General features: G+C 41.7%; 1 protein-coding gene across 1 annotated transcript in view; it reads right to left on the reverse strand.

The window, feature by feature from the left end:
• The window catches only part of LOC306706582 (contactin-associated protein-like 4), a gene marked incomplete at its 5' end in the record, with an annotated part of 81,383 nt that overhangs the window by 14,811 nt on the left and 49,690 nt on the right, over positions 1–16,882 (reverse strand). The window contains 7 exons of the mRNA XM_079173713.1: positions 3,634–3,852; positions 6,828–6,998; positions 7,624–7,751; positions 8,991–9,168; positions 9,988–10,188; positions 10,795–10,914; positions 12,646–12,752. Coding sequence (XP_079029839.1) covers positions 3,634–3,852; positions 6,828–6,998; positions 7,624–7,751; positions 8,991–9,168; positions 9,988–10,188; positions 10,795–10,914; positions 12,646–12,752 — 1,124 coding nt within the window. The remainder of the gene's footprint in view (positions 1–3,633; positions 3,853–6,827; positions 6,999–7,623; positions 7,752–8,990; positions 9,169–9,987; positions 10,189–10,794; positions 10,915–12,645; positions 12,753–16,882) is intronic.

Consider the following 16,882-nt stretch of genomic DNA (forward strand, 5'->3'; position numbering starts at 1 on the left):
AGTATGTTCACACAGGTTTGGTTGATTCCAAATGAAATGGTTGTTTTGAGGAATGAGAGTGCAGTTATATCGCTGAGATGTCGTGTTTCTGAGAATGGGACGGACGGACAGACACGGCTTAGAGGCCTAACAAAGCAAAACACTACGTTGATGACAAAGTGTGGCTGATTTTGTGGTAGATGTTGGTTTCTGGGTTGACTTTTCAGGAGTGCGTCGACACGCTGCATCTGTGAACAACCATGGAAAGCAAACCTTCAGGATCTGGAAACTTTGAAAAGCTTTATAAACTTTACAAACTGTACAGCTAAGCCTGCCCAGAGAAGGTTTCAACCACAAATCCAGCAGTAAAACATTGATCATAAGGCTTCAATCAGGTGAAGACCATGATTAGAGGAATAACTTCTGGGAAGGTAAGGAGGGATTTGTGGGGTGAAGATTAAAGCAAAGATCAAAAAGTCCAAATGCAGATAATGAGACCTTCACGATCAGTGAGAATTTCAACCTCGCGTAGAACCTCAGCTCTAACAAGACGATTGCAGCCTCTCTACACGAGACCATGCTGTGAGAGCACACTGTGCATGAAGTACGAGACCACATGAGAGTGAATGCAAAAACAATTAGTGGAATGCAGATCAAAGCAAGCGTCGAAGGTGAAGTCCGTGCGGCTCACAATACAAAGAATTTCAAAGCAAAGTGTGAAAAGAGAGAATTAACTCAAAACTGGAGAGTTTTTAAGAGGAGAGCTCTGGAGCAGAGGGATGTTTTCATCACATACCCAACAGTGCAGCCTCTGAAAGCAGGATATCGTAATTAATGGAGGGGACTCTGATTATTTTGCTCTTGTTGATAAAATCGCCAGACTGGCAGCTGAGTGACGGAACAGAAGCAGACGTGGTGCTTAGACGTCTATTCTAACCCCAAAACCCACCTTCCACTAAAATACCAACAACTATCTTTGTGCTGCCTTATTTAAATTCACTTGCCCTCTCTTTGTGATTCGCTGCACCGCTGCACTGGGCAACACATACCAACAACAGATGGGCAAAGTGAATTTGAAATGAACAAATACCTCTAATTACTGCAGGCCCTCTTTTTAAAACAAACTGTCCCTTATGCACCACTCACAGCATGCAGAGAAGAACAATATATCAGCGCGCCAGCCACCGTGGATGCAAACGCAGCACCACTAAACTACTGGTTATTCATCCAAACCAGGCAGTACAAGTAATGTGAAATGCTACTTGCAAAGAACGCAGAAATATTTCACTTGAAACTGCTGTGTGTGTGAATATTTTACACCTACAAATAGCAGGCAATAAAGAAAGCGTAAAACCAATCTTATGGCGTATAAATCCATGCAAGGCAATAACACGGGTTATTAATCGAAACAATGTAATCCACTGCCTTATAAATCTGCACAAAGGATAATTAAAGCTCATAAATACACTGTTTAATGAATTATGGCTTACGAGTTCATGGAAGACAACACTAAGTAGGCTGACTTATAAATCTCTGGAGGTCTCATATATGCACTGCATGTGGTTTCATAGTTCATCTAAAATGCACAAAAGGATTAGATACACATTTTCCCTCATGCTCTTTTTGAAGGCGGGATTACGGCTCATGAATAAAATGTGTATAATCTCTGCAGCAGTGTTATGGTTTATGATTGCATACACCTGAGCAGATGTGAATACTCATAGATTTATATACATATATTATGTCCTTTACATTTACCTTTAGGGTATACAGTTAGCTTTCTCAAGGACACTTTAACAGTAACTTTGTACTATTTTGACACTAAATTAGGAGAGGTGAGAATTCTTCATTCCTGCACATCAAATCAAGACCATCAAGTCAAATAATCCAAAAACCCATTACCAAACCACTCTGGGAGATAAGGCCATCATGTTTTAATTCAAACACACAAACATGAGTACTGCATGGATAATTCAGAGGTAAACATATTCGGGTTCAGGCTGATATTCACCTAGATTTCCCCGCTGCCTTCATCCAATCTCATCACTGTTTGTTGGTTTGTTTTCCCCACACAGTGTGTGTTTACTGATATGAACTGACATACATAATATATGCAGAATGAAGATACCTGATAATAAATGTATTTTCATAGTTTTCCCCTGTAGCTCTGGTGAGAGGTCACATGCAGAATAACTGATGATTATTTAAAGACCCTCAATGCAAGAAATCACATCACACACAACACTATATATTACAGCTCCCTGATGCCTGCTTTGTTCGTCAAACATGATTATTATTCGTGGTCAGAAACCATCGACTCGGCACTTTCATATCCAATAGTGCTGAGCAGCTGACGGCATTCAGCTGATAGCAGTTTAGCACTTTGAAACAGAATATTTCTTTTCCTTTAAAACAGTAAGTAGGACTCCATAGGAAGAGGTCAGACCTGCTATCTTGAGGCTTGATTCTCAGTCTATCCAGAGTGCATACTGTAGGGCTGTGCATAGAGAAACCCTATAGAATAGACATGCCGACTCAGCACCTTCATATCCAATACTGCTGAGCAGACAACAAGAGCCAATAGCAGATTAACATATGTGGAAAGAGAGAATGTTTTAGCTCTCTCGTGTATTACCGGCTCCAGCACTGGATCCTCTGTATACTAATTGTCGTCCTCCTTATTTATCACAGCTTGACAGAAATAAGTCAATTTAGCATGTGTGACTAAGAAACTATCATTGTAATTAGTCTTTTGTCCTAAAACTATACAGAAATATGACTAGAAATCAGCGCTACAGCTAAACCCAACTCATGTACTCTCACTTAAAAACACACACAAATGATTTAGGTTTTTCTATGGTCGTCTCTTTTATGTATGTTTGTTTGTTAAAGGAACCCAGTGAAGTCTTTGTCCACTAGTAGAACTATCGAGGAATGTTTTTAAGAGTCCCCATAAAGTGCTAAAAACATTGGCTCAGAAATGTTGTAGGAAGAAGGAAATGAACAACCGCATGTGGCCTGAGGGTGTGTTGGGATAGACACAGTGGGTTTTGTTGTAAAACAGTGAATGTGAACATAACATACCATTCAATTGTTGTATGTCTTTTTAATCTCTTTTCACTCACTGTGATATAAATAAACTTGGTATACTCCCTGGTAAAGATGACTGAATGCAACGGCCTCCTATGTAAATGACTTGTTCTCTACGAAAGCCCTGAGTATCGAGACAAAGCACTATTCGTGTCTGTTTCGTGGAGTACTGCTGTGAACTTGGGAGAGAAACAGAGGTTCTTTTTCCGCCGGGAGAAGTCTCAAAAGATGTTTGACTAAAAGTCCTGTGATCCAGCTGCTGAGACAGAAAGCGCTGAACTACCAGTTCTCTAGAGAGCGAGAAACTCGGAGAAACAAGGCAAGTATGTGTGGAAGTTAGAGCCTGAGAAATATGGAGACACAGTAAGAAACTGTCAATCCAGAAGACTTGAGAAAGGGCCTTGAACCCACCAGCACTGAGACTAATGAGGCCAAAACTCACACACACACACACACACATTTGTACTATTATATAAACTATTTTACATTCCTAAACAGCCCGTTAAAGAAGCGTGAAGCAACAAAACAATCAGACAACAGAGAATACTGGGTCACACTCCTCACCGATGAACAGCTGGCTGTTGAGCTGCAGGTGGAGGTGTCCGTCAGCAGGAGCCTCCTGCGTGGCGACAGGAAGTCCATCCAAACGAAGCGACGCCTCCTTGACGTTCCGCTCGGCTCGGACTCGATGCCACCGGTTGTCGTTCAGGGCGACGCTCGACTCCACGCGAACCTCCAGCGGCCCGTTACCGACGTCGAAGGAGAAAACCACCTGAGTGGAGGCTAATAGAGGGGGAGAGATGGAGAATACAAAAGGAAGGTGAGTGATGTAGATAAGGAAGGGGATATAGGGAAGTATCAAAGCAGGAAAAACATAATTAATGCAATGTGTGAGTCATAATTGGTATTCAACCAATTTCACAGCACATCTCACAAGCTGTTTGACAAAAGTTACTCGGTTGCTTGATGAAGCAGATGTGTTCTATTGTGTCAAGATATTTTACAAATCAAGCTATAGATTCAGAAAATGCAATGATTTAATTAAACTGTCACAAAAAAAGTAGTACGTTTATTTTTCTTACATTAAAAAATGACCGACATGAATCTTTACAGTTGCATATTTTCACACAGCTCTTAAAGTCTGTCTAAAACCTGCCAATGCCACAATTGGGAATATAAGCAGGAGTTTTAACAAGCAGGTAGGTTGGACTCAAGCACACCAGGGAAAGGTAGAGCTCCCAGGAATTTATTTTAATTACTCTTTCACAACAGAACAACAAACACAGAGGCCAACAGAGCTTCTACCTCGGCGCACTGGGTACAGCTCTCCCAGGATAACAACAAACAAAAGACTCGAGAGCCCGGTAAGACGCTATGCACTGATTAGGTGGAAGAACCAGACTGTGCCGCGTTTATTTCCAGTCCATTCCTTATTTCACATTGCTAAACCCTGCAGTGTGAAAGGAGCCCGGTAGAGGCAGGTGCAGACTCTCTTCTGGGCCTCGTGCCCTCAGCAAGTAGCTCACAATACTGCACTTGTACAAGCACTTGTACAAGCGATACAGTATATAATGTATTGGTTATGATATTATAATTATATTTAAGAAAGAATTAATGCGATACATGCTTGAAATGAAGTTCACAGCTACACCAGTAAATGCTGCAAACCGGTATTACATCATAATCATGATGATGATGATAATAACACTGTGAAGAGGTAAATAATTTACCGTACATTTTGAAGATAATTTTACTGGTAATGTTGTGGATGACGATTTGGACACTTCTCAGTGGCAATCATCCATGTTGATGTATGTAATAAAGTCCTGATGTACAACAATACATTTCTCCATTGTGGGTTCATTGTTTTCATCAGACCACGTCTGTGTGTATTATTGCTCACGTTGTATTGATAAGAAACCCAGGACTCGAAGCTGACACAGTGGTTAGATTTGACCTTTACTCAAAACAACAATACATACCAAACATGTAATATGCTAATTTATTGTGACAGATTGCCGTAGGCTCCGTGAAGAGGACCCGCTCCGTACGTAGATAAACCTGGATCATTCAAGGTTACGAAAACAGTAATTCTTTCACTAAAGAAAACATACTTAATGATATTATATTGCATTCCTGCTAATGGATCCCCCTAAATGCAACACACTGTTCTTTACTACATCATTGAAACGATACTCTAATTAACTTTGAAACATTGTGCACAATAAGGAATTCATTGATTTTAAAATACCTTATTTAGCCTTTATTGCCTTTCAGACCTCTAATTTTGGGAAACTGTCACTTATAATGGACTCATTTTACTTGTACCTTATTTTGTGGTATTGCTGCTAGTAAAAGGATCTGAATAATTCCTCTCCACCGCCCATAGGCACGTTTCCCTCTGAGCCACAGGATCATGAGTCAGGGTCGCGGCCAGCGCCTCGGCCCTGTTGGTGCAGCCCAGGTTCAGCACCGCGGACAGCTCCTCAGTGCTGAATGTCTTTCTTTCTGCTCAACTTTGTTCTCTCCACCAACCGCAAACGATTCAAGAGAGAGCAGGCAAAGCAAACCATCGTCTTTCATGTGGTGCTGCTGGAAGGTGAGGATGTATTACTATGGGAGTACAGAGCAAGATGAAACACTATCCCAGCACCCTGCAGTAACTTCCTGCAGAAATAGTTTTCAGCCTCAGTGTTACAACGAGATCTGAGGCAGCCGGGAACAGAGCAGCAGTATTCAGAGCTGGAACAACCACACTGACAATGATTTCCCAGAGGAGAGAGGCTGTTGGTGCCAGCAGTGTCCCTGTATTATTAGATTCTGTGTGTGTGTGTCTTTAAGTCCCAACTTCCTCCCAAATACAACACAAAAAGAACCACGAAACAGCAAACTGAACCAAACTAGGAGGGTAAAGTGAGGTGAAAGAGCTTTAAAAGGCAACGATGACTCTAATAACTGATTCAAGGCATCTATACAAACCATTATGAATGACACACACCACTGCTGCCCATAAATGTGTACCTCATACCATCCGCAACACTGTCGTAACCATATAAACACAAGGACACCTTGTTGGGTAATACAGCTATATTTTAAATTTTGACACACTATATGGCAGGCTATAAACATACGTCTCACAGCCTGCCACATTTCCATGGCACCACACAAACTAAATAACACCCTGTTGGTTATTACTGTAATAATCTAAACAACACACTATGGAGCCCATAAATGTGTGCATTACACCAGAATCAATCGACGGGAATGAATGTAGGGTCACGGCTGAAAAGCCCCAAAGAGTTCATTAAGCAACTGTCAAATTTAAAAACAGGGGTGCTTAAAGAACCAGACCTCCAACACATCTGAGTTCCCTTTTTATGGATTTCACCTTGGATACATTTCATTTGTTTTGTTGCGAATGCATCGTGGTCCCATGTGGGCCAGCACACCTTATCTGCGTATGTGTTCTGTGCGGGAAGGAAATGGATCAGACATCAACAAAGAATTCAGCCAGAACAAAACGTTGGAAGAACACAAGCGGCACCAGCAGAAAACACAAACTACATGCAAACCAACTGGAAACACACACACACACACACACACACACACACACACACACACACACACACACACACACACACACACACACACACACACACACACACACACACACACACACACACACACACACACACACACACATCAACTACAACAGTGTATGATTTGGATTACGTCTTCACCCTCCAGCTCCTACTCACAGCTCAGCTCGATCCGGATGAAGTCTTTGATGCCCAGGTTTTCCAGGAAGACACCGGAGGAGGCCGTGGTTTTAAACAGGAAGGAGACGTCTGCGCTCAGCTCTCCGTGGAAGGTGGGGAAGTGGAGGTACGACGTCTCCTTGTCGAAAAACGCAGCGTTCCAGAAGTTCTCTTGAGAAACACGATGAAAAAAAGTTCTCTGAATTAAATCAGATCAGAAACTAAATTTGCCAAACTGTAACTCTGACTCTGCTTTGACAAATGTGACAAATGCGTCTATTTAAAGGAGTAATTAAAAACTGCAATCACAAAACATTTGAAAAGGAACGAGAGTTTTACTGTCGCCCAGTGACAGCTGTAATAAAATAAATAAAAACAACTTATCGGGTTTTATATTCTCTTGTCTTTTGATTTTTTCAGACACAGGAATAGTTCAACATGTGGGTTAAACAAACAAGATATTATGCGTCAGTGAGATTTTACTTTTACCGTTGGATAGAGCCAAGATACTGTAGCTGTTTACCGTCTTTATGTTATGCTAAGCTGTTGACTGTAGCTTCATATCAGGCAGACAGCGTGGTGTCGATGCTCAAAAAACACAAATGAGAGTATTTCCTGTTTTAAAAAGCATTTCTGGGTCTGAAATAACTGAGTTAGAGGGCTACTCTGTCACATATTTTAAACAGTTTGTCCGTCAGTCATGCAGTTTGACAGAACAAACAGTTATTTCCATAATAGGACGGTTTCTGTCATCATGTTGTAACTTTAGGCAGCGGGAGAACTGAGTCGGACTTACTGTCTCCATAACAACGGAGCGGCCCCACCCTGTAGGCGGCCTCTGACTCCGCCCTCTGGATGTCACCCAGCACCAGAGACCTGACAGGGAGGCTCTCCATGTGGGTGAGCAGGCCCGAGTCTTCAGCCCTGCAGGAAAGGAAAAGACGGAGCAAAACTTGTCGATTGTGCAGAAGAGGACGGAGAAGCTCGACGAAGAGAAGGCAGAGGAGGAGAGGAGGAGAGGAGGAGAGGAGGATCGGGACGATCGTAATATGTGGAATGAGAAAAAGAGTGGATGTGGAGAATCTAAAAACTCTAAACTATGCTAATTTCATTGGTGTTTGTTTTGAATGTTATATTACATGTTGTAACTGATGTAAACATTGCAGTGAGTAGGTGCAATCTTTCAGGGATTATTTATTCCTGAATCTTGGCAGTCGACATCCATCCCCGGCAGTTTCTGGAACAGCTACTCCCAAAACAAGACACCTACTGTCCATTCACGCCCACACGCAGCTTCACGCACTTAAGATAATCCTCCTCTTAGCTCCGTTGCGGAGGAAAGTTGTGTATAAAAATACATCCAGGACTGGAAGGACTGGAAGCGAGGAGTGTTTATAGCACTTTGTGAGTGTGATGAAATATTGAAGAGCAGCAGCTCCGGCCTGTAAAAATAGAGTTGGCGTTGCACAAACAGCTTGTACTGGGAAACGAAAGGAGGCAGGAAGTGAGGCAAAGGTGGGATTGCTTACAACATGAGGAAAGCTTCAAAACTGTCTCTGAACAAATTGTCCCAGTTGATTTGTCGTTTACTTCGCTGCCAAAGTTCAGTCAGTTTGAAGACAAAAGCTTTTAGCTCTCCTAATATTCTAGAAAAAGCAGTTAAGAGCAGAAGTTAATTTAGGGAGAAGATCTCTGATCATCAAATTCATATGATTATTTTCTTGTATTCAGTAAAAGAAGATCTTATTCTGGCGTCATGGGGTTGCCACCAAATGAAAGAAATATATTCAAAATGACGTCTTATTGCCAAAATTGTCTTTTCTTATACCTCAAGTTTGTTTTATGAATGACATAACAAATGAAACAATGAATCTCTTATGTTAACAGAGTTTAGTAATCCGTTTTTTAACTTATTTTAGTTTCCATTATCATTACTGCCTGGAAAGTGTTGCATTTCAAGGCAGTCAAATAAATGACACCACCACAGATGAAATGGCAAATTTCTGCATTTACTGCACTCACAGATAACTGACTAAATTGTCTTCCATGTTTAAAACGAATATGCAACCTTTGGATGGTCGATGCTTCAACTGCAATGTGTACATTTACACAAGCAAGATACCCCGAAAAAGGCCGATAAATAAACAAATATGTGTTCAGTACCACTCTATGCGGTCGGCGTCACAGTTGCAGTAGTGCTGTGGGTCCACGCAGTCGCCCTGCAGGCCGCAGACACACTGCTGGCTGCCCGGCTGAGCTCCGCCCCAATAAGTCTGGACACGACCGGGACCGGGACCACCGAGCCACCAGCTGAACGGAGAGCCCTCTGAAACACACACACACACACACACACACACACACACACACACACACACACACACACACACACACACACACACACACACACACACACACACACACACACACACACACACACACACACACACACACACACACACACACACAGCCATCAGCTGATACGCATGTCATAAATTAGAAAACTTTTGGTTCAATCATAGTCTTATTATTCTTTTTACACTCACAAATGCACCTTTATTTTGGAAACAAACAAAGAAATGTGCGCTGGGAGAAAAGAGCTAAGTGCTGACTGTATAAAACAAAAAGATATGAATATTTGATTCTTCCACTTTTTCCTTCACACCATATCGACATCATATGATCCAACACTGAAACAGCATACAAGTTGTTGTGAGTCTGTTGTGAGCATCATTAATATGAGAACAGGGTCAGGGAAGGTCCATACATTTCTTCATTCCAAAACAATCCATAAATCCCTTGATATTGCTTTATTTTCATGTGTTTTACTGGAAGTTCTCTCCTGCACAACAGTTTGTCTGGTGGAGCGAGAAAGATGTGAGTAGCCGCAGGGAGTTTTCTCCAGGGGTTTAGTTCTTGTACAAAATGCTTCATCATAACTCATAAAACTTGATTCAAAGACCTCAGAAAATGCACAACAAGTCTCAGTGCGGTTTGCTGGGTACAGGTTGAGTAAATCAAGAAAAGAAAAACAGCTTCAAAAGGCTTCAGGTTAGAAAAGACGCAGCTTACTTGTGCTGGTTTGAATCCCTGTGAGGAAAGTCTGAGCCAGGATGTTAAAAGAGCCAACTGAAAAAAAATAAAAATAAAAACAGGCGCTTACCTGGAGTGTTGAGGAGGCGGGACTTCCTGCAGTGGTAGGACAGCTCCTGTTCGCAGTGCTCCGATTGGCTGATAGCGGCCAATAGCTGCTCATCTTCAGTCGAGTAGTCAAAGTGAGGTGAGTGCTGGTCTACACCTGCAGACGGTCGGACTCTGGTCAGCTCTGTGTTGTTGTGCTGGATCACCATCCACGTGTTCTCCTCTTTAGACAGACAGACAAACAGACAGAGTCACAAGCATTACTATGATGCAAACTACACTTTATGGTCGAAAGTATTCTGCTCATTCTTGCAACTTAGAGGGCTGAAGATCAGGATGGGAAGGTATTCTTCACAACTCTGTTTTTACCTTCGACAGGTAACTTCTCTGTCCTCTCTCTGTTTCACTTTCGTTGTCTTAAAGGTCCAGTTCGTACCATTTAGGGGGACTATGTTGTCATTAGTGTATAATCACCTCACTAAGAATGAGGGTTTCATTAGCTCAGAATGAGACCTTCATACGGAGTCAGCTATGTTGCACTGTGAAGTTTTTTTTCTTTATGATGAAAACTATATAAAGCCCCAAGACATACAGAGAGAGAGAGAGAGAGAGAGAGAGAGAGAGAGAGAGAGAGAGAGATTAAAGAGGAGAAGGACACAGAAAGAGCCTTGTTAAAAAAGGGGTCTGATGAAAGGATCAACATCATTTACAATTATGTAAATTTTAATCATAAAAACGTTGAGTGATGATACGAGGAAGAGGGGGCGAGAAAGTGTGTGTGTGTGTGTGTGTGTGTGTGTGTGTGTGTGTGTGTGTGTGAGTGTGTCACCTGTCATGTTGCAGTAGACCAGCTGCGGTCTGATTGGTCCGCTGCCGTCCACGTCGATATGAAAATGTCCCGACGTGTTGCCGTTGTGTTTGTACGCCTCGCAGGACTGTTCGTGCACAGCTGGGAGGAAAATAATGAGATCAGCTCAACATGAATCACATCAACACGTCGGCTGGCAGACGCACACAGGAGCTGTGAGGGGAGGAGGACTACACACTGTGGAGGATTATGCGGACTGCCGCCATTGAATCACTGTCTCATAACCAGAGTGAAGACAATCATCTTCAGTTTTATTTCTGCAGCTGGCGTCCCGTAAAGTAAAGATTAATCCAACTGGAGAGGACAGTAATGACTGATGGGAGTACAGAGACTCAATAAATAAAACTTTAGACCTTCATCAGCCCTGCCTCTTCCTCTCTGTGTCCATGAGTCTTCCTCCCTCCTCTCTCTGCCTCACACACACACACACACACACACACACACACACACACACACACACACACACACACACACACACACACACACACACACACACACACACACACACACACACACACACACACACACACACACACACCAGTTCATCCTCTGTAATCAAAGAATCAAGGCCTTCCAGTCAAATCCATATCTCAAGGTTCCCACACTCTGCTCACCTGTTTCTCTCTCTTCTGCTCCAGAGCCAAAGGCCTTTTATTCATCACATTCCCTCAGTGTGGTTAGAAGAAGGTTTCCACAGAAAACACCAGCAATAAAAATGAGACCAGGGACGTGTGGGAAACTCTCCTCTTTTGGTTTCAAGGATTTGACTCGAGGGAATCTATAGAAGCTATAGATCTAACCAAAGCTCACCTCACTGCTGCAGTTTAATGTAATCATTCAGTATTTGAAAAAGTAACAATTACATTACCCTTCGTCATATCTCTCACATGCAAACAAAGATTCTGCAGCTCGCAAAGGGCTTATTTCTATGTGAAAAATGTCCTCAGACAAAAACTAAGAGCAGTCTATCTTTTGTTCCGTCATAACTCACAGTTTGCAGCACCTACGCTAAAGAAGAAAAATGTTTCTGTAATTACTGAAAGTAGCGTAAGTGCATCTGGGATTGACAGATTGGAGTTAAAACTATAAATTGAGCCTCTTTGCCACTTGAACAGTCTCTTATTAAATACCCTTGACATGAATGAACTGACATGTTCATGAAAGCAGCAACAAAGACAACTACTATGTCATTCAGTTTTCATTTCTTCAGTGTGTTGCTGTTATTTTTCACATTTGTTGGTTTTCTTTTCAATGTTGCCTCTTGTTGCTGAAATTTGTATGGATGTAAAAGGAACTGGACGTAAAAGGAAATTCATTATTTGTCTTTCTTGCACCGTTTCTCCATATTTTACCAATCTCCTTCTCTTCTCCTAACTAATTCTATCAATCATGTCTCCTAGAAATTAGATTTACAGTAAATACCACAAATCTGCAACAGCAAATATATTTCGAAGGCCACATAATGCTGCCTGCGTTATATATTTTATATCAAGATCATCAAGAAAGATTTGACTGCACCTGGTTAAAGCACAAGACAGAACGCGTTCACTTTTTGTATCTTTGTAGAGTAATGCATTGTATGTGAAAAACATTTCACGTGTCAAACATGGGGGGGAAATAGCTCAGCAGAGGAGTGCTGGTTGGTTTCTGTGGCCGTCGGAAAAATATAATGGATCTGCCATGTTCCATCTGCTGAGTGCTCTGTGATGGGTACTCGAAGGCAACTGGTCGCAATGCAAAGAGAGTGGGAGGAACTGGTGGGTTGTTGGTGGCAGTTACTGTAGTTACTGTATGCGCTGATGCTTGACTTACAGCTGTGGCAGGTCGCTCCGTTGTAGCCGCTCTCAGAGCAGTTACAGTGGAAGACGGTCCAGGACTGACTGCAGCGGCCGCCGTGCTCACAACGACTGGGAGAACACCTGAGAGAGAGAGAGAGAGAGAGAGAGAGAGAGAGAGAGAGAGAGAGAGAGAGAGAGAGAGAGAGAGAGAGAGAGAGAGAGAGAGAGAGAGAGGTTTATCACAAAGTTAACATCCAATATCTTAAAAGACGTGTGTGTGTGGGAGGAACTTGAAGGATTTATTTTTCTTGTCAAAACTAGAAAGAGAAAAGAAGAAAAAAAAACATACTATTATGACATTTATATATATCAAGACAGCAGATTTGAAAAATCCATTTGCTTGTTTTGGCAGCTCGAACATTTGGAAACAATTCTGCAGAGTTTACTGACAAAAACCTTTCAGAGGACAAAAGCAGTCTATGCCAAAAAAAACACCTTTCATCCATTATTGTCAAGAGAGGAAAACTTTTGTTTGTTTGTTTGTTTGCAAAAGCAGCTGAAGCATCTTGTTTCTGCTGAGTCACTCATATTACAATGAGCGAGCAGGGTGAGTGTGTTTGTGGATCAAGTCTTTGACCTTTTGAGAGCTACTTTACAGATAATACTAAATTGTGATGATTGATATAAAACATGCTTTCAAACTCTCAATATCCTCACAAAAACGTGTCCTTGAAATAAATTTCACGCTGTTACACAAAGCTTTTTTCATTTAAATTATGTTTACGCAAGCGTTTTCTTTTAATGGCCAACTGTGTGTAGGAGGGTCAGGGTTAATGTAACTAGGGGGAAATATTTCATCTTTAATATTTGGAGGAGGTCATGTTTTCCATTTCGGCAACATGTTGTGGTACGTTTTGAAAGAAAAAATCTCTCTGAAACACTTTGTTTCTAATGTTGACAGTAAAGACAATTCTACTGTGCTATTCGTCCTGAGTAAGACACATAATTACACTTCCTCGCGGCTGTCTTTCAGTCATTGTCATTCAAAGATACTATTCCTTTCTGACAGAGAACATCAGAAGGTCCACTGTTAAACTGCCCTTTTTTAAAACAGAAGCAACAACACAGAAGTCTAAAAATTAAACACCAAAGACATTTAGCATCTGCATGAGACACTCCACGCGTTAAACTGACTCTGATGTAAACTCAGCGTCATTATAAGATGTCAGAGCAACTGACGTAGTGAGACATTGAGAAAGTACACTGAAGACGTGTCTGTCAACAAACACAGGACTTTCACCCTGGAGACCTCCTGAGCCACTTTCCCTTGACCTCTTTGAGAAACGACATGAGGTCAAGGAAACAAACAAACCTGCAGTGCTTAAAGAATCCGACTGCACTTGCACAGACACAATGGCAGATGTTTTTGTGTTTTTTAATAAGAAACTTTATGCGTTTATGACACAGAAAATGAGCACAGTGACGAACTCGATGCTGTACCATTGAATGGAGGTTTCCTGCCCAAAATAGAATCACACCTCCTGATGTGTTCAATGCATCTATCGGCCAAATGGTGCATCGCTTAACATATTTCTGCCACAGGGAATCGTGGGGTCGGCATATCCTTCGGTAAAGGATAGGGTCCAGTGAACCCTATGCTAAAGGAGATAAGAAAGGAAGCATTTAAGCACCTTTCCTTAGCATTTAGAGGATTCGACTAGCTCTTATCAGGGCTGCCTCGAAACAAGTAATAGTTTGGTTTACAGTAGTGACACGAGAGGGTGGAGCTAAGTACAACCAGAAGCTGAAATTTTGTGGGACCAAGATGTTACAATTAACTTTCATAAATTGAAGACAAAGGTTCAAGTTTTAAGACGTAAACATGACCTGTCAATCACAATGTAGCCCCGCCCTAAAGCATACTCTGCTTTATGGTCTGTTTGACTCTAAATGGACCATCATTTACTAAATGAACATCATGCTGTATTGAAGAAGACTTGAAACTAGAGATTGAGACCATAAACTCATGTTTACAATGTTTACTGAGGTAATAAATCAAGAGAGAAGTAGAGTCATTTTCTCATAGACTTCTATACAGCCAGACTTCTTTTTGCAAGCGTGCTACTATAGTCACAGCTGCACAGTGTGTGGAAAAAGCATGTTGAGAAGATAAATAACGACATCCAGTGACCTCATTCCGCTGAACTGAGAAGGAAAACAAGAAACAGAGGATGGAAAAAAGGATGCTAACTATCTGTTTGTTTTTAAAGACAGTACCTCACTTCCTAAGTGTTGCTCTGTCTGAGGAAACATGTAAACATGTTGCTCTCTTTACAGCGTAATAATGAGAAATGCTTGTTTTGAATGTAAAGTGTATGTGACAGAGTTTGAGTGTGTGTGTTTTGCCCAAAACCCAGAGGGGAATGTTGAAGAGAAAACGGATGACTGTACGGAATCTGCATCCTCCCCTTTTAATTAGGTAAACGCGCTGACTTAGCAGCCTGTCAGCCTGCTAGAGAGTGATTGTACCTCCATTCATCTCCACACCGTCGTGATCTAAAGTGAGCTATTTAGCATTCACAATACATCTCAACCTAAACTACCGCCGCCTTCTGCTGTCTTTTGTGTTGAGGTTTAATGGGCAACAGTTATGATTCTTGGTGGGGTGGCGTTCATTTGTTTGTTCAGCCATGATGATGAAGATGATGACAGAGATGAAGGTGCATCGTTAAGATAAAGAAGAAAGAGGAAAAGGAGAAGAAGTGGAAGATTTGAGTATTTTTCTAGTGTAAAATATTCAAGAGTATGTGCACTAGTTTTGGCAATAATGTAGCTTGAACATTGATGCCAATAGAACTTATTTGAATTAGACTCCTACCCTCCTTTAATAAGACATCAAGCACCAGTCACAATGTATAACACAGATACCACCCCAATGCACACACACTCCGGGCACATACACACACTTCCACCCCACACGTATATCACGATAACATAACACTGATATCTTCTGACAACCGTGAAGTTTCTCCTGCAGAGACAAAACAATGCGGTGTCACAGATGGATAACCAGTTGAGTCTCTTTCAGACGGCAAACAGCCTCATTTAAAACCACACATCCATTGAAATGTCATTCACAGAAACACAGTATGCACACTCAGCCCAAAGAACAACCCTTTAAAACACTAACTCTGGGTCCAGCAGCTCTCTGTCCCGCAGCGCTCTGTGAGCCATGTGGCCAATCTGGATTCATCAAACCAAACAGAACCCCGTTCCCATCTTCATCAGCATGCTACATACAAACCTGCTGCACAGATTCAGGTGAAAACACTCAGCCCTTCCCCACATTCGGATCCAGTTTGGACCAAAAATCAACAACATGTTAACCCTGAACACCCTCTACAAATGCACAAAAAAAAACGTTTGTGAGAACCGTTAAGAGTTGGAATCAGAAGGCTGTTATAACAATCAGTTAAAAAAAAAAGAAAATGATTAATGTGAAAATATAAAAACAAGATGATTGTAATAACAATGAAATACTAAGCTAAGCACACGCACCCTGATATGCATCTTAACGAAGGTCTGGTGACGAAAGGTGTTGAGCTGATGTTGTGGGTTTCAGCTCCACTTGTGCTGTTAACGGAGTCTTTGCTTCGGCCAAATCTTTGCTTCTGGCAACAATAATAAAACTCACATCCACCCCGCTGCAGATGTAATAACCTGTTTTGAAGTATGACCACCACACTGAAGCCATGCCGGTGAGTCTGTTTTCCACCTGACTTTACAGTACAATATATCCCACGGGCCCAAAATGCAATCAGCAGGATTACAGTGAAACAGCATGGAGGTAGATTTATTTTTCTCTCTTTACTGAAAAAACAGGATTTATTTTCAGTGAAAAGTCGGAGCCGTATACCGCTGAATAATCTAATTAATGCAGGAACAGGGAGGCAGTTAATTAAAATCACTCAAGCAGATTCTCCTATTCCAGCAAGGATATGTGGTTAGTTCAATACTTGTGTGTGTGTTGGTGTTTACATCGAGTTTACTGTGTGTGTGTGTGTGTGTGTGTGTGTGTGTGTGTGTGTGCTATGCCCTAGGGGAGGGTTTATAATTGTTGTAATTGTCTCATTAATTGTGCTGCTATTTTGCGCGACACCAAAACAGGAAAGCTGTTTGTTGATCTGTTCTGCTCTCCCTCCCACTTGTCCCTCAGTCCCTGCATTGTTAGAGATGTCAGACATGTTTATACTTTCATTTGTCATCTTACA

The sequence above is a fragment of the Pholis gunnellus genome (genome assembly GCF_910591455.1).
Source record: "Pholis gunnellus genome assembly, chromosome: 14".
Classification (NCBI taxonomy): domain Eukaryota; kingdom Metazoa; phylum Chordata; class Actinopteri; order Perciformes; family Pholidae; genus Pholis; species Pholis gunnellus.